This window comes from Nycticebus coucang, chromosome 2 (genome assembly GCF_027406575.1).
Source record: "Nycticebus coucang isolate mNycCou1 chromosome 2, mNycCou1.pri, whole genome shotgun sequence".
Taxonomy (NCBI): domain Eukaryota; kingdom Metazoa; phylum Chordata; class Mammalia; order Primates; family Lorisidae; genus Nycticebus; species Nycticebus coucang.
This window is the reverse complement of record NC_069781.1, coordinates 25469493-25487378: the sequence shown is the minus strand read 5'-3', so window position 1 is coordinate 25487378 and position 17886 is coordinate 25469493. Positions and strand designations below refer to the sequence as shown.

Below are 17886 nucleotides of genomic sequence, written 5' to 3'. Positions count from 1 at the left end.
CATTGTGGTTTTGATTTGTATTTCCCTGATAAATAATACTGTTGAGCATCTTTCCACATGCTTGTTGGCCACACACACACACACACACACACACACACACACACACACACACACATATATATTTGCTTTTAAGAGATAGAGTCCTGCCGGGCGTGGTGGCTCACACCTGTAGTCCCAGCACTGTGGGAGGCTGAGGCGAGTGGATTGCCTGAGCTCAGTATGAACAGCAGTGAGCCAGAATAAGACCCCGTCTCTACTAACATCAAAAACATCGCCAGAGGAAGAAGAAAATGAACAACAAAAAAGAGTACTTCAAATGAAGAAGAATGAACAAGCAAGCTGAAATTAAAAAAAAAAAAAAAAAGAGATAGAGTCCTGCTTTGTCACCAAAGCTCGAGTGCAGTGGCATGACCACAGATCACTACAGCCTCCAACTCCTGGGCTCAAGCAATCTTCCTGCCTCAGCCTCCAGAGCTCTAGGACTATATGCATGTGCCACCAAGCCTGGCTGATTTTTAAAAACTTTTTTGTAGCGATGTTGTTTAGGCTGTTATGGTCCTCCTGGTCTCCAGTGATCCTCCCACTTGGTCTCCCAAAGTGCTGGGAGTACAGGTGTCAGCCACCATGCACCCGGCTCTACTTATATATCTTGTTTAGAAAAATGTCTGTTCAGATCCTTTGCTCACTTTTAATGGAGTTGTTAATCTTGCCATTGTTGTGTTGTAAGAGTTCTTTAACATATACTGGATACTTGAGCCTCATCAGATACATGTTTTACAAATATTTTCTCTCCTTCTACAGATTGTCTTTTCACTTTCTCAATAGTGTCCTGTGATACATAAAAGTTAATTCTGATGATGTCTGATGTATCTTTTCTTCCTTTTATTCTTTGTTCTTTTGGTGTCAGATCTCTAAGAATCCATTGTCAAATCCAAGGTAATAAACACTTATTCATATGTGTTCTTCCAAGAGCTTTATAGTTTTAGCTTTTACATTTAGGTCTTTGATCCATTTGATCTTTTGTTTGTTTGTTGTTTTTTTTTGTAGAGACAGAGTCTCACTGTACCGCCCTCGGGTAGAGTGCCGTGGCGTCACACGGCTCACAGCAACCTCTAACTCTTGGGCTTACGCGATTCTCTTAACTCAGCCTCCTGAGCAGCTGGGACTACAGGCGTCCGCCACAACGCCCAGCTAATTTTTTTGTTAGTTTGGCCGGGGCTGGGTTTGAACCCGTCACCCTCGGCATATGGGGCCGGCGCCCTACTCACTGAGCCACAGGCGCCGCCTGTTTGTTTGTTTTGAGGCAGAGTCTTATTTTGTCACCATAGCTAGAGTGCAGTGGCCTCATCATACCTCACTGCATCTTCAAACTCCTGGAGTTAAGTGATTCTCCTGCCTCAGTCTCCCTAGCAGCTAGGACTACAGGCAGGTGTATGACACCATGCTTCCTCGATAATTTTTAGCTCACAGCAACCTCAGACTCTTGGGCTCAAGCAATTCTCTTGCCTTAGCCTCCCAAGTAGCTGGGACTATTAGGTACCAGGCTAGTTTTTCTATTTTTAGTAGAGACCAGGTCTTTGTCTTGCTCAGGCTGGTCTTGAACTTAGAGCTCAAGCAATCCACTCACCTTGGCCGCTCAGAGTGCTAGGATTGCAGGTATGAGCTACCGCACCTGGCCTAATTTTTCTATATATATATATATATATGTATATTGTAGATATAGGGTCTGTCTTTTGCTTAGGGCCCATTTTTTAGTGTTTTGATAAGATCTGGGGGGGGGGGACCAATACCATTCTTTTGTGAATAAGAACATCCTGTGAATAGGAATATCCATGTGAATATACAGTTGTCCCAGCATCATTTGTTAAGTGGACTATTCCTGCCCCATTTAAGTCTCTCCTGCTCAGGCTGGTCTCAAACTCCTGAGCTCAAGCAATCTGCCAGCCTCAGCCTACCAGAGTGCTAAGGATTACAGGCATGAGCCACTATCCCTGACCCTGTTTTGCTTTCTTATCATTTGGGTGTTCACTGGAGTAGCATGTTTAACTTCTTTTATGAACTTCTTTGCATTCACAACTTGGCTAACTGGCACAAGAGGCCTAACACTTTTCAATGTGTCTTCCTTACTAAGCTTAATCATTTCTAACTTTTGATTCATAGTCAGAGACATGCAACTCTTCCTTTCACTTGAATACTTACAGGCCATTTTAGGGTTATTAATTGTTGTGTCTCAGGGAATAGGGAGCCTAAGAGAGAGAGATGGGGTAATGGCCAGTGAAACAGAACACTCACCATGTTCATCAATTAATGTTTTTTCTTTTTTTTTTGAGACAGAGCCTCAAGCTATCGCCCTGGGTAGAATGCCGTAGCGTCACAGCTCACAGCAACCTCCAACTCTTGGGCTTAAGCAATTCTCTTGCCTCAGCCTCCTGAGTAGCTGGGACTACAGGCACCCACCACAATACCTGGCTTTTTTTGGTTGTAGTTGTCATTGTTTGGCAGGCCCCGGCCGGATTCAAACCTGCCAGTTCTGGTGTATGTGGCTGGCACCTTAGCAGCTTGAGCTACAGGCGCCACCCTCATCACCATCTTATATGCGCATGGTTTATGATGCCCAAAAATAATTATAATAGTAACATAAAAAAGTCACTTTATTATATTTAGCTTAATAAATATAATAATAATGAGTTTGAAATATTGTGACAATTACCAAAATGTGATAGAGTCACATAAAGTGAGCACATACTATTAGAAAAATGACATCAGTTGACTTGCTTGACATAAGCTTGTCATAAATCTTCAATTTATAAAAAACACAGTAAAGCACCATAAAGTGAAGCTCAATAAAATGAGGTATTAGATTTCCAGAGTTTGTCTAACTGAAACTTTGTACCCTTTAACCAATATCTCCCCATTCTCCCACCCCGTCCCCTGGCTTCTCTCTGCCTGTGTTTGACTTTTTTAGATTTCACATAGAAGTGAGATCATGCAATATTTGCCTTTCTGTTTCTGGCTTACTTAGCGTAACGCCTTCCAGGTTCATCTTTGTCACAAATAAAAGGATTTCCTTCATTTTTAAGGCTAACCTTACATGTACCTTATATGTACATGTGTGTATATATATATATATATCCCACATTTTCTCCATCCCCTCATCCACTGATGACACTTAGGTTGATCCCACATCTTGACTATTGTGAATAATGCTGCAGTGAACAAGGGAGTAGGGATACCTCTTTGATAGGCTAACTTCATTTCCTTTGTATATATCTATAAACTTCCTGGAACTCCTTTTGCCGCAACTCATTGATAAGTTAAAAACAGAAAGGAGAGAACAAAACACTCAAGACCAAAGTGTAACAAAGGCCTTTATGTTTATGTTGACACTTGGGTGCAAGTGGGCTAAGATCAAAAGGAGATTAGGGAGGGAGGCAATTCTTTTTATGGCAGGCTGAAAAGCAGCTGGCTTACAGACAAGTCTTTCTTATGGGAGGGCCAAGGACATGCAGCTCATTATTAGGTCTTTCCGGGCTGACTTTTCTTATCAAGATGTCAGAGGCTTCCAAGTATAAGCATATAAGCATAATAAGTTTCTAACTGGACCAGTGTCAGGAAGCAAGTGACCAGCCTGTGGCATGTCTCTCTCATCTGAGTTATGACCATCTGTAACAGAGTCTCACAGAAAGTTTTTTTTTTCTTTCCAGATCTAAGATGGAGTTAGCCTGGCCAACCTAACACTCATAAGTTTTGGCATGTTGTGTTTCCATTTTCATCTGTCTCAAGATATTTTTTTTATTTCCCTTTTGATTTCTTCCTTGGTTCATTTAGGAGTATGTTGTTTAATTTCCACGTATTTGTGCATTTTCCAAATTCCTTCCTGTTACTAATTTCTAGTTTCATATCATTGTGTTTGGAAAAGATATTTGATATGATTCCAATACTATCTTCTTGAATTTTTTACACCTTGTTTTGTGCTCTAACATGTGATCTATCCTGGAGGATGTTCTGTGTGCACTTGAAAGAATGTGTATTTGCTGTTGTTGTTAGAGGGACCAAGCCCTCAGTCCCCTAATGGTTCACTGAAAATCACTGACATGAGGTAGACAGACTAATAGGAGAAAAGGCTTACAAATTTGTTTACCATGTATATATAGGAGCCTTCAGAATGCAGACCTAATGGTACAGGGAAAATTGTCCCTTTTTATTCTAAAGTTCAGTAAAGTCTAGACAGTTGTATAGAAATAATATTGGACAAAAAGGGTATGATCTAATGCTAATAGACCTAATGGGGAGACCCAGCAAGTCCTGTCTATCTTTGCCTCTCTGGGCATGCTTTCCTTCAAAGTGTGGGGCAGTGCCTCTTTTGAATGGAGGTCTTACACAGTCTAACAAAGTAGGTTAGATAATTTCTTTTTCTTTTCTCTTTTTTTTTTTGAGACAGCCTCATGCTACTGCCCTGGATAGAGTGCTGTGGCATCATCATAGCTCACAGCAACCTCATACTCTTGAGTTCAAGCGATTCTCTTGCCTCAGCCTCCCGAGTAGCTGGGACTACAGGCGCCTGCCACAACACTTGGCTAATTTTTCTATTTTTAGTAGAGATGGGAGTCTCAGTCTTGCTCAGGCTGGTCTCGAACTCTTGGAACTCAAGCAGTCCACCCTCCTTGGCCTCCTGGAGTGCTAGGATTACAGGCATGAAAACACCTTGCCTGGCCAGATAATTTCTTTATGGCAAATTTTTTAAAATTTGAGATTAATATGAAGGTATAAATGATTAGGTTATATTGTTCGTATTTGTTAGGTAAAGTTCAAGTTGCCCATCAGGTGAGAGGTTACCAATCCCTCTATCCCCTTTTCCCTGCCCCTCTTTCCCTCTCCCCCTCTTGAATTTAATTGTGTTTTTTTCTCCTATGGGCATATAGTTATTTATCTATTGGTTCATATTAGTATTACATATGTTGGATACTTGCTTTTTCATTATTGTAATACTTAACTAAGAAGAATGTTCTTCAACTCCATCCAAGTTAATACAAAAAATGTAAAGTTTCCATCTTTTTTTTTTATTGTTAAATCATAGCTGTGTACATTAGTGCAATCAAGGGGTACAATGTACAGGTTTCATACACAATCTGAAATATTCTCATCAAACTGTTCAACATAGCCTTCGTGGCATTTTCTTAGTTATTGTATGTAGACATTTGTATTCTGCCTTTAGTAAGTTTTGCCTGTACCCATTCTAAGATGCACCATAGATGTGGCCCCACCCATCACCCTCCCTCCACCAAAACCTCCCTCCTTCCTTCTCCTTCCTTGACCCTTTCCTCATAGTCTTGTGCTATAGTTGGGTTATAGCCTTCATGTGAAAGCTATAATTTAGCTTCATGGTAGAGCTGAATACATTGGATACTTTTTCTTCCATTCCTGAGATACTTTGCTAAGAAGAATATGTTCCAGCTCCATCCATGTAAACATGAAAGAGGTAAAGTCTCCATCTTTCTTTAAGGCTGCATAATATTCCATGGTATACATGTACCACAATTTGCTAGTCCATTCATGGGTCGATGGACACTTGGGCTTCTTCCATGACTTAGTAATTATGAATTGGGCTGCAATAAACATTCTGGTACAGATATCTTTGTTATATTGTGACTTTTGGTCTTCTGGGTATAAACCTAGTAAAGGAATTACAGGATCGAATGGCAGGTCTATTTTTAGGTCTCTAAGTATTCTCCAAACATCCTTCCAGAAGGAACATATTAGTGTGCATTCCCACCAGCAGTGTAGAAGTGTGCCCTTTTCTCCACATCCACGCCAACATCTCTGGTTTTGGGATTTTGTTATGTGGGCTACTCTTACTGAGGTTAGGTGATATCTCAAAGTTGTTTTGATTTGCATTTCTCTGATGATTAAGGATGATGAGCTTTTTTTCATGTGTTTGTAGATTGTGTGCCTGTCTTCTTTAGAAAAGTTTCTCTTCAAGTCCCTTGCCCACCCTGAGATGGGGTCACGTGTTCTTTTCTTGCTAATACATTTGAGTTCTCTGTGGATTCTGGTTATTAGACCTTTATTGGAGGTAAACCTGCAAATATTTTCTCCCATTCTGAGGGCTGTCTGCTTGTTTTACTTACAATGTTCTTGGCTGTGCAGAAGGTTTTTAGTTTGATCAGGTCCCAGTAGTGTATTTTTGATACTGCTTCAATTGCCTGGGGAGTCCTCCTCATAAAATATTCACCCAGGCCGATTCCTTCAAGAGTTTTCCCTGCACTTTCTTCAAGTATTTTTATAGTTTCATGTCTTATGTTTAAATCTTTTATCCAGTGAGAGTCTATCTTAGTTAATGGTGAAAGGTGTGGGTCCAGTTTCAATCTTCTACAGGTTGCCAGCCAGTTTACCCAGCACCATTTGTTAAATAGGGAATCTTTTCCCCACTGGATGTTTTTAATTGGCTTGTCAAAGATCAAATAATGGTAAGTAGCTGGATTCATCTTCTTGGTTCTCTATTCTGTTCCAGACATCTACTTCTCTGCTTTTGTGCCAGTACCATGCTGTTTTGATCACTATCAATTTATAGTACAGTCTCAGGTCTGGTAGCATGATTCCTCCTGCTTTGTTTTTATTGCTGAGTAGTATTTTGGCTATTCAAGGTTTTTTCTGATTCCATATAAAACGAAGTATTATTTTTTCATGATCTTTTAAATATGACAATGGAGCTTTAATAGGAATTGCATTAAAATTATATATTGCTTTGGGTAGTATGGATTTTTTAACCATGTTGATTCTTCCCAGCCATGAGCATGGTATGTTTTTCCATCTGTTAACATCTTCAGCTATTTCTTTTCTTAAAGTTTCATAGTTCTCTTTGTAGAGATCTTTCACATCCTTTGTTAGGTATACTCCCAAATATTTCATCTTCTTTGGCACTACCGTGAAAGGAATAGAGTCCTTGACTGTTTTTTCAGCCTGGTTATTGTTGGTGTATATAAAGGCTACAGATTTATGGGTGTTGATTTTGTAGCCTGAGACATTGCTGTATTCCTTGATGACTTCCAAAAATTTTGTAGTAGAATTCCTAGTGTTTTCCAGATATACGATCATATCATCTGCGAAGAGTGAACGTTTGATTTCTTCTGACCCTATGTGGATACCCTTGATTGCCTTTTCTTCCCTAATTGCAATAGCTAAAACTTCCATTATAATGTTAAAGAGCAATGGAGACAATAGGCAACCTTGCCTGGTTCCTGATCTAAGTGGAAATGATTTCAATTTAACTCCATTCAATACGATATTGGCTGTGGGTTTGCTATAGATGGCCTCTATTAGTTGAAGAAATGTCCCTTCTATACCAATTTTCTTAACTGCTCTGATCATGAAGGGATGCTGGATATTATCAAAAGCTTTTTCTGCATCAATTGAAAGAATCATATGGTCCTTATTTTTTAGTTTGTTTATGTGTTGAATTACATTTATAGATTTATGTATATTGAACCAGCCTTGAGACCCTGGGATAAATCCCACTTGGTCGTGGTGTATAATTTTTTTGATGTGTTGTTGGATTCTGTTTGTTAGGATCTTATTGAGTATTTTAGCATCAATACTCATTACTGATATTGGTCTATAATTTTCTTTTCTTGTTGGGTCTTTCCCTGGTTTGGGGATCAAGGTGATGTTTGCTTCGTAGAATGTGTTGGATAATATTCCTTCTTTTTCTATTTTGGAAGAGGTTTAGTAATATAGGTACTAATTCTTCTTCAAAGGTTTGGTAGAATTCTGACATAAAGCCCTCTGGTCCTGGGCTTTTCTTTTGAGGGAGATTTTGTATAGTTGATGCTATTTCTTTTTTTTTTGTAATGAGACAGAGTCTCATTTTATCACCCTTGACAGAGTGCTGTGGCATCACAGCTCACAGCAACCTCCAACTCTTGGGCTGAAGCGATTCTCTTGCCTCTTTCTCCTGAGACTCCCTCATTCCTGGGACTACAGGTGCCCGCCACAATGCCCAGTTTTTTTTTTTATTGTTGTTACAGTTGTCATTGCTGTTTTAGCTGGCCAGGCCCAGGTTCAAACCTGCCACTCTCTATATATGGGGCTGGTGCCCTACCCACTGAGCCACAGGCGACACCCCAAGACTCCATCTTTTTATGGCTGAATAGTATACCATGGTATACATATATATATGTATATATGGCCAGTTTTTGCACAGAATAATTTTTGGTTTTATGGCTGGCTTTCTGGAAAAGAGGTTTTGGCTTTTATGGCCTGCCTTGGGGAAGAGGGATTCTAAATTCTGTGGCTCACCTCAGGGGAGACAATGGGACTGACAGGAGAAGAAATGTCGTGAAAAACTTTTGCTTTTGAGGGCTTCATCTTGGGGTATTTTCTGCACCCCAACAATAGAATATTTTGTATATGTCTATTAGGTTCCTTTGGTCTGTAGCAGTGGTTCTCAACCTTCCTAATGCCATGGCCCTTTAATACAGTTCCTGTGTGTCATGACCCACAGGTTGAGAACCACTGGTCTTTAGTGTTGATCAAGTCCACTGTTTTCTTATTGGTTTTTTATCTCTAAGACATTGTTGACAAAGTATGGTATAGCCTGGCACTCAAAGCTCGATGGTTAAGGCACCAGCCACATGCACTGGGCCTGGCAGGTTCGAACCCAGCCTGGGCCTACTAAACAACAGTGACAACTACAACAAAATAGCCGGGCATTGTGGCGGGCACCTGTAGTCCCAGCTACTTTGGAGGCTGAGGCAAGAGAATTGCTTAAGCCCAAGAGTTTGAGGTTGCTAGGAGCTGTGACACCATGGCACTCTACCAAGAGCGACATAGTGAGATTCTGACTCAAAAAAAAGGCTCAAAGGAGTAGGGCGCTGCCCCCATATGCTGGAGGTGGCGGGTTCAAACCCGGCCAAAAACTGCAAAAAAAAAAAAAAAAAAAAAAAATATATATATATATATATATATATATAAATAAAAAGAGGAAGAAAGTATGGTATAGCTGTGCTCTGCTGTTATCACTTTGCTGTCCATTTCTCCCTTCAGTTCCCTTAATATTTGATTTATATGTTTAAGTGCTTTGATGCTGGATGCATATATATTTAGCTCACACCTGTAATCCTAGCACATTGGAAGGCTGAGAAGGGTGATCACCTGAGCAAGAATGATACCCCATCTCTACTAAAAATAGAAGAGCTGGTTGGGCGCCCATAGCTCAGTGGTTAGGGTGCTGGCCACATGCTCCAGGGCTGATGGGTTGGAACCTGGCCCTGGCCTGCTAAACAAACAAACAAAAAAATAGCTGGGCATTGTTGCCTCAGTTCCCTATAGTCCCAGCTACTAGGAAGGCTGAGGCAAGAGAATCGCTTGAGCCCAAGAGTTGGAGGTTGCTGTGAGCTGTGACACCATAGCACTCTACCAAGGGTGACAAAATGAGACTCTGTCTCAGGTGGCGCCTATGGCTCAGTGAGTAGGGCGCTGGCCCCATATACCAAGGGTGGCGGGTTCAAACCTGGCCCTGGTCAAACTGCAATTATAAAAACAAAAATAGGGAGGTGCCTGTGGCTCAGCGAGTAGGGTGCCAGCCCCATATACTGAGGGTGGCAGGTTCAAACCTGGCCCTGGCCAAACTGCAACAACAACAACAAAAACAGTGGGCGCCTGTAGTCCCAGCTAGTTGGAAGGTTGAGGCAAGAGAATTGCCTAAGCCCAAGAGCTGGAGGTTACTGTGAGCTGACACCACAGCACTCTACCAAGGGCTATAAAGTGAGACTCTATCTCTAAAAAAAAATGAGACTCTGTCTCAAAAAAATAAAAGTGTTTTGTATTTTGGAGCAAATTTTTGGATTAGTGATACTCAACCTATTCTGACATTTAATTGTTCTCTGATTGTTTTGTAGTTCTCCTATTCTTTCTCTTCTGCTATTTTCCTTTGCAATTTGATTGGTTTTTGTAGTGGTATGCTTTGCTTTATCTTTTGTGTATATATACAGGTTTTTTCTTTGTTGTTACTGTTAAGAGTTTGAGCTAGTGAAGATTTCTCCAGACAAATCTGGAGAAATTTACTTTTCTTAGATGGAAAAAGACCAACAGGGTGAAAGAGAACTCCAGAAGACGATTAAGTTGATTTCTGACTATAGGCAAATTAACAGGGTACTGTGAATGCTGCATCCCCTCCTTTTCTTAGGTCAGGCAGGCTGATAACAGAAGCTGATGACAGAAGGGGCAGATAAGTTTATCATTCACAATTGTGGTCTTGCCACTGATTCTGCCTCTGGGGCAGAAACTAAGGCCTAGAGCTATCCCTCCAGGAACTTTCCAAGGCTGTAAAAAAACAAAAAGGCAGTTTTTGGTGAATGTAAACAGAAAAATTATACTTTTTTTTTTTTTTGCAAAAAATACATAATTTATTTTTATTTATTTATTTATTTATTTATTTTGAGACAGAGCCTCAAGCTGTCGCCCTAGGTAGAATGCCATGGCATCTCTTGATGCTCTCTTGAGCTCCTGGGCTCAAGCGATTCTCCTGCCTCCGCCTCCCAAGTAGCTGGGACTATAGGTGCCCGCCACAACGCCGGGCTATTTTTTGGTTGCAGCCATCATTGTTGTTTGGCAGGCCTAGGTTGGATTTGAACCTGCCAGCTCAGGTGTATGTGGCTGGCGCCTTAGCTGCTTGAGCCACAGGCGCCAAGCCAAAAAATGCATAATTTATAAAGACTTGTTATCACTAGAATTGATTTCAGGAAGGAATAAAACAGATGAAAAAAAAACAAAAGCAGACTCTGGAGTGAGACCTGAATTCTTAGAGCTCAATCTGTGTCTGAAGTAGGGAGCAGCTGCTCAAGCAGGAAGCCTTTGGGCACTCTGGCTCCATGGATACCTCCCTTGAGAATCTGGGGAGGAGAGTATACCAAGGGCCAGTCCCTTCCTCAGGCAGTATCCCACTGGGAGCTCAGCCTAACCAAGACTTGTTCTCTGCTCCCTGGACCTTCATCTTAAGGTCAGAGAGAGGACAATGAACCCAGAGCTGCTAGAGGTAAATCATATTCAAGTAGTACAGTCCCAGGAGAGAAGGTAGAGGACAGGCCAGAATGCATCAGGTGTCCTGGGCAATGTTTGCTGTGTCCCAGGAAGAGGCCCAAGCCTCAGGGTATGAGGGAGTCAAAGTGGGTCTGAACCACCAGCGGGCAAATTCTGGGTAGAGGCTGGACCAGGCTGGTAGGTCTCTGCCTCATCCCAGGGGTTCTTGAGTCTGGCAAGGACATCAGCTATCTTCACTCCCTTATACTCAGTTCTTGTAAAGAGAGAGCTCAGAGCCTTCTAAATCCTGTTCCTGCTAGAAAACCAGGAAGGTCCTAGGGGCAGAGAGAATAGATGCTGACTTTGACCTTGGGGAATAAAGACCTCATGTCCAACTGCTTTCTACCTCCCCAGCCCCAACTCTTATCCCAAAGTGCTTGCCACCTGCAATAAATAGCCAGGAGTCTTGATAAATAGTAAAAATCTTCTGAATACTGTGTGGAGAGAGGGAGGAAAAAGGCAAGTACATAAAGTCCCAGCAGCATCCAAGGAAAAGCTTGGTAAAGGAGCCACCTGGGGGAAGGTTTTTCTGACCCACAGCCAGGCCTGGAAGGGCAGCAAGAAGTTCCGCCTGCCAGACTCAGAAAGGCTGCGGGGGCCTAGCTCCAGCTGGACTGTCTGGAAAGAAGATGTGGACCTGGCTTCCAGACCCAAACCACCTTCCCTGTCCAAAAAAGGAGGGAGAGGTGTTGGTCAGAAGCAGCCCTACCTTCCCACAGCTGAGCGTAGTTACACTGGCCCCTGCTCAGAGTGCACCTGCTCCAACCCTGCGAACAGCCCAAGCAGGTGCCCAGAGAAGGGCCAGCAGTAGCCTCAGCAGCAGTACGGTATAGAGGGGCACACAGAGGCACAGCCATGGCCCTCCTGGCACTGATAGGCTCAACTGATGCTCAGCTGCACCTGGCCTATGGTGTGCCAGGTCCCAACTGCCCTTTTCAGGTCTCACCACCCTGGGCTGGGGCCTGGAGGCCAAGGGAATTCTTTGAAAGTACTTGGATTCTAAGCCTGGGTATCACCTTAATGTCCTTCTCCTTTGTGACAGGAGGATCTTTGCGGGCACTTCCAGAAAACATAGGTTTCCTTCTTCTTTATCCCGCCCTGGGCAGAAAGCAGGGGCAAGAGGCTCAAAGCCTCGTCAGTGTTTGGTTTCTAAGATTCCTGCTATGAGAAGCAGGTTCAGGGCCCTCCAGTGAGGTACTGAGGACTTCCCAGTCCGGGGATCTGGGAGCCTTCAGGCCAAGGTTGATCACCAAAGGCCCTGGTGAGAAAGATGCCTCATTATGTCTCCTAGGTTCAGAGGAGTGGGGAAGAGGAAAGAGGATAACAAGGCGGCATCTGTAGCTCACTGAGTAGGGTGCCAGCCACATACACTGATGCTGGTGAATTTGAACCAGCCGGCCCAACTAAAACAACAATGATAACTGTAACAACAACAAAAAAATATTTTCTGATTTAACATATTGAGTAATATTTGGAAGAAGATAGATAATGAAGCTCTCAAATTTCCATTTTTAATGGTAAAAACATACTATGGTGAGGTAATTTCTTGCAGGGGGTGGAATTTATGCAATATAAAGGACATGCCAGCCTGGGAATCCAACTGGGACTATCTGTGGTGTGATAAGAAGGCAAGGCAAATTTCCATGTAGTATTAGACTCTTGTAAAAATAATTTGTGAGGTCTCCAATTCTCATAATTCCACTTATTAGGTAATCATACTTGTGTGAAATTAGGGGAATATATAATAATTTCATATAATGTGGGGAGGATCATGATCACCTGGGGGACGGCCTTTACATAAAGGTATTGATAATCTGTGAAATGAATGTCCATGAATTAGTAGTCCATCAATACCTACTGCTCCGATAAGTGTTTGATGTTATACCCCCTCTATGCAAGAAAAATAATTATGAATATGTCATATATGATTGGGGATTAAAAAGGAATACAATAAATTGTGTTATTTTAGGTATCCCTTTAAAAAAAAATAGCTGGGCATTGTGGCGGGCGCCTGTAGTCCCAGCTACTTGGGAGGCTGAGGCAAAAGAATCGCTTAAGACCAAGAGTTGGAGGTTGCTGTGAGCAATGACGCTGCAGCACTCTACCAAGGACGACAGCTTGAGACTCTGTCTCAAAAAAAAAAAAGAGGGTAAGAGGCTCAGAATAAGACACCCCAAGAGAGAAGGGCAGAGAAAGAGTAATGGAGAGAGGAAAATAGAGCAAGAGAGGTGCAGACACCTGCTGTGACAGAGGTGGAGGGAGACAGTGGTAGACAGGCAAGGAAGGAAAAGCAGAGAGACCAAGTATGATTCAGATGGTCTTCCCCTCACTGCCCCCATCCCTGGGAATTCAGGGACATAAAGACAAAACCAGCACCACCAGACTAACACATGCTTAGTAGGAGACACACAGAGGGTGTGACCTGGGCCTGGCAGCTGCTTAGTGCCCTCAGGGTCACTTTCCCCAGAGATAAGCATAAGTACTAACCCTCAGAAGTTGTTTCTGGCCCATTTGCTAAGCACGTCCTGACCAATGCCCAGGAGAAGACCAGAGACAGGAACTGAGGCCCTTGCCAGCCTCCCACTAGCCCAAGAACCCCCACTAGCCCTGGAAAAAAATAACTTCCTGAGCCCCAACCTTGCTCAGAGGCCTGGGCAAAGGCTCCCGGGACTGAAGAGCAGGCAGGGAGCCAAGGCTTGGTGGTTAGGGAAGGAGTATGGCACAGTGTGCCCCCAGTAGGAGTGTCCTGCGTCAGGGAAGCCAGGGAAATAAGGAGCAGGAAATAATCAGCAGATTAATCCTGCAGCTTCCTCCTGGACTGGGGTCTCCATAGGCTTCTGCATATCCCAGAAGTCAGGGCACAGGGGCCTGATGGCTGCTTTCCCAAACCTTGGCCTCTGGCTGCCAGGCTACTTTGAATCTTGGAGTTCCTTGGCTTTCTGTAGGATCTGGCACACATCTGTGATGGTGTAATCCTGCAGAAGCCACATGTTTAGGTAGAGTCCCCTTCCAGCAGTTGTCATCAGCGAAAAGGGAGTACCAGATCAGGATGTCAGACAGCAAGAACTCCCAGGACAGCAGCAGTGACAGCCAGCAGAAGGCAAAGAACTGGGGCTTGATCTTCTGCTCTTGCAGTTTCAAGTAGAGTTCCATGCCCTTATCCTTCAAGGTGGAGTACAACTTTTCCATATTGTAGGTGATGCAGCATTGGGAGTTAACTTCTTGAAGTTGTCCTGGATCCCAGCCAAAAGGCTGGCAAGGCAGAAAAAGGTGTCCGCCTCGGCATGCTCTTTCCACTCCCTGTTGGGGTCAGTGGCAAAGGTATAGTAGAGGGGCCCCACTGTCTCATTCATGTCCTGCACCTAAGTGGTGCCAGGATTGAGTTTGGCGTAGACGAACAGGATCCTCTCCACCACCTCCCAGTGGACCTGACAGACGTCGGGCAGCACCTCAGACTCGTTCAGGGACTATGGTGAGGAGTTCTTGTGCCGGGAGCTCATATTTGTAAGCCGCTCCGGTTCCGGGCCACTGTCTGGGATTTCAGTATCGCCTGCGCCACTCACTTACGAAAGGTCTCAAGTTCATTCTGAGGGTGCAGGAGGAGGAGGCCGGGGTATTCGGCGGCCCTCTTAGGGGAGGGTCTGTCTGGGCACAACCTTCGCACAGCCTTGTTGATCTGCAGCAGCCCGTCATTGTCAGGCTTCAGACGGAAAGTCAGTATCTGCCGAAAGGGGGGGCAGCGTCCGGACGGCGCCCGTGAGTGGGGGGAGAGGACCTGAGCCAGGTCAGGGCCTGCCGAGAAGTCTGTCCTCACTGCAAGGTTTTTCTAGCGCACTACTCCTCAGTCACGCTCCTGTTCTGGAGCTGGAGCTGAAGCTAAGTGGCTAAGGAGTACGTAGCGGCTGACGCAGCCAACAAACCAGCCGCCAGCCAGAGACCGATTGTCAGCGTAGCACTCCGCGAGAGGGGCGGGGCCGTGTCGTCTCTCAAAGCGCTTGCGCAGAGAGTAGCTGTCCTGTTCCCGGTCTAAGGTGGCGGAAACTAACGCCGAGCGCCCACGGCCCACTGCGTGCGCAGGCGCACTCAGCGATCTCCGCCCTCTCTGAGCACCTCTTCCCGCGCGGGCCTCAGGGCGGGACTGTGGGGGCGGGGCTTCAGGAGGGGCTAGATGCGCAGGGAAGATCTACCATTTGCACTCTGCTTGCGGCCGCCAAGTTCTCTGGTCTGCGAAAGTCATGTTACCCAACACCGGGTAAGGGATGGGGGTCTCGTGCACGGCTTTCTGGGCCCGCGGTGGCTCGCCCAGGGATGTGGGAGGGTTATTGAAACTGCTTGGAGCGCTCTCTGCTCGTCTGCTCTGGACGCTGCGGACAGAGAATCTGCGGTAACGCGTGAGAAGTAGCCTAAAGTTGCGAACTGTAGGATAGCGGGAGTGTAAAACCTCTTCCACAGGTAAAGGGATCGAGAGTCGGTTACCGCGCTCTCCTGGTGCTGGTCCTGCTTTGAGTTTAGCAATAGCTGCGTGGCTAGCTGAAAGCGTGCAAGTTCTAGGTGAAAGGTCACTGAAACAGCTCTTGAACTGCCACTTAATTCTGGACGCTCAGTTCTGGAATGATAAAATCGTAGGGTGTTTAAAAACTAATTTCCAAATTCGTAACAAACTGATCTTAAAATATGGGTATCTTTTGGGGATTTTCACCTTAAAAAATTAAATGTGGCGAAATACACATAAAATTTGCTATCTTAACCATTTTTTACGTGTACATATTAGTATTCTTAAGGATATCCATATCGCTGTGTAGTCCATCTCCAGAACTTTTTCACTTTTTTTTTTTTTTTTTGGTAGAGGCAGAGTCTTACTTTATCGCCCTTGGTAGAGTGCCGTGGCATCACACAACTCACAGCAACCTCCAACTTCTGGGCTTAGGCGATTCTCTTGCCTCAGCCTCCCGCGTAGCTGGGACTATAGGCGTCCGCCACGACAACCGGCTATTTTTTTGTTGCAGTTTGGCCGGGGCTGGGCTTGAACCCACCACCCTCGGTATATGGAGCTGGCGCCCTACCCACTGAGCCACAGGCGCCGCCCCAACTTTTTCACTCTTAAAAGTGAAACTTTGTATCCTTTAAATAACCCCTCATTTCTCCCTGCCTCCAGCCCCTATCAGCCACCATTCTACTTTCTGTTTATAAGAGTATGGGTATCTTGAGCTGAATGAAGTGTGAAATTCTGTAATTTGCCTGAAACATAGGTACATAGCCAAAAGACTTTACAACAGTTCCCGTGGGTGTAAAGTTAAAAAGTGAGACACCCCATTCTTAAAATCCAGTACTCTAGTTCCTTTCTGATATGTTTTCGTTCTGTGCATTTATATAAGTATTTTGTATACCATTCAAACACACACACCATCTTTAAAAAAATAGTAGCAAACTCTATTCATGACCTTGCTACTTTTACTTAATATATCTTGGGACAGATTTTTTTTTTAAAGACAAAGTCTCCTATGTTGATTTCTGGCCTTCATTCCTTTGTTCAAGTGATCCTCCCTCCCCAGCCTCCAGAGTACTGGTACTATATATAGCTCACTGCCCCTGGGGAGATACATTTTTAGTACATCTAGGTCTTCCTCCTCCTCTTAAATGATTGTGTAATATTTATTCTATTACAGCTTGAGTATCTGTTATCTGAAATTCTTAGAACCAGAGTGTTTTTGGATTTCAGATTTTCAGATTAAGAATGCTCAGCCTGGGCAGCGCCTGTGGCTCAACAGAGTAAGGCGCTGTTACCATATGCCAAAGGTGGTGGGTTCAAACCCAGTCCCGGCAAAAAAAAAAAAGAATGCTCAGCCTGTAAATGTATGTACCTTTATTTATTTAACTTACTCCCTATTGTGAGCTGCCATATCCTTTCTAGTTGGTTTTTTGTTGTTGTTACACTGTCTTTACTTTCATGATTATATTTCTGTTTAACGTGATTGTATCTGTTTGTACATATCTAAGTGTGTCCTGGAAGTGAGATTCCTGGATCAAAGAGTATATGCACTTTATTTATTTATTTTTTTGAGAGAGGGTCTCACTATGTCCTCCTCGGTAGAGGGCCATGGTGTCACAGCTCACAGCAACCTCAAACTCTTGGGCTTAGGGGATTCTCTTGCCTCAGCCTCCCGAGTAGGTGGGACTACAGGTGCCCACCACAGCGCCCGGCTATTTTTTTTTTGTTGCAGTTGTCATTGTTTAGCTGACCCGTGTCAGGTCCGAACCCACCACCCTCTGTGCCTGTGGCCAGCACCGTAACCACTGTGCTATGGGCACCGAGCCAAGTATATACACTTTAGTAAATACTGCCAGATGACTCTCCAAAAGGGTTGCACACCAATGAGATTTCCTAATCTAACATGTTGGCAAACAGTAACATTTAATAAAATTGTAATTAGAGAAAATAATGGCACTTTAGTTGAAATTTGCATTTTGAGGATCTCTTTTTACATATATTTAAACCAGGGACAGTTTGGTAGAGGACATTTGGTAATATCTGAGAACATTTTTGATTGTCACAGTTGAAAGGGGATGCTAATGGCATTTAGTGAGTAGAGTCCAGGGATGCTGATGAACATCCTGCAATGCACTGGCAGCCCCTTTCAACAAAGAATTATCTAGTCCAAAATGTCAATAATGTTGAGAAACTCTAGTTTAAAGTCTTCTGTGTATCTTTTTATTTACCTGGCTTAACCAATGAATTGATCTCCGAGGGCTCTGTATATTTTAAAAATTTGTCCTTTATTGTGTTACAAGTATTTTTTACAGTTTTTTGTT

At 43.7% G+C, this 17886-nt stretch overlaps 1 protein-coding gene and 1 pseudogene across 4 annotated transcripts in view; one reads left to right on the top strand and one right to left on the bottom strand.

Moving 5' to 3' along the window:
- HSDL2 (hydroxysteroid dehydrogenase like 2) overlaps positions 1–17886 on the top strand; it is a 116361-nt gene that overhangs the window by 7057 nt on the left and 91418 nt on the right. For 2 of the 4 annotated variants that reach the window (XM_053565756.1, XM_053565747.1), the window contains exon 1: positions 15202–15328. The exons of 1 other annotated variant lie outside the window; for it this stretch is intronic. In XM_053565756.1, the coding sequence (XP_053421731.1) occupies positions 15312–15328 (17 nt within the window). In that variant the 5' untranslated portion in view covers positions 15202–15311. Of the gene's footprint in view, positions 1–15201; positions 15329–17886 lie in introns of those variants that run through there. One more of the 4 variants, XM_053565765.1, reaches the window with a different exon arrangement.
- Positions 10471–14993, bottom strand: LOC128568097 (TBC1 domain family member 13-like; annotated as a pseudogene).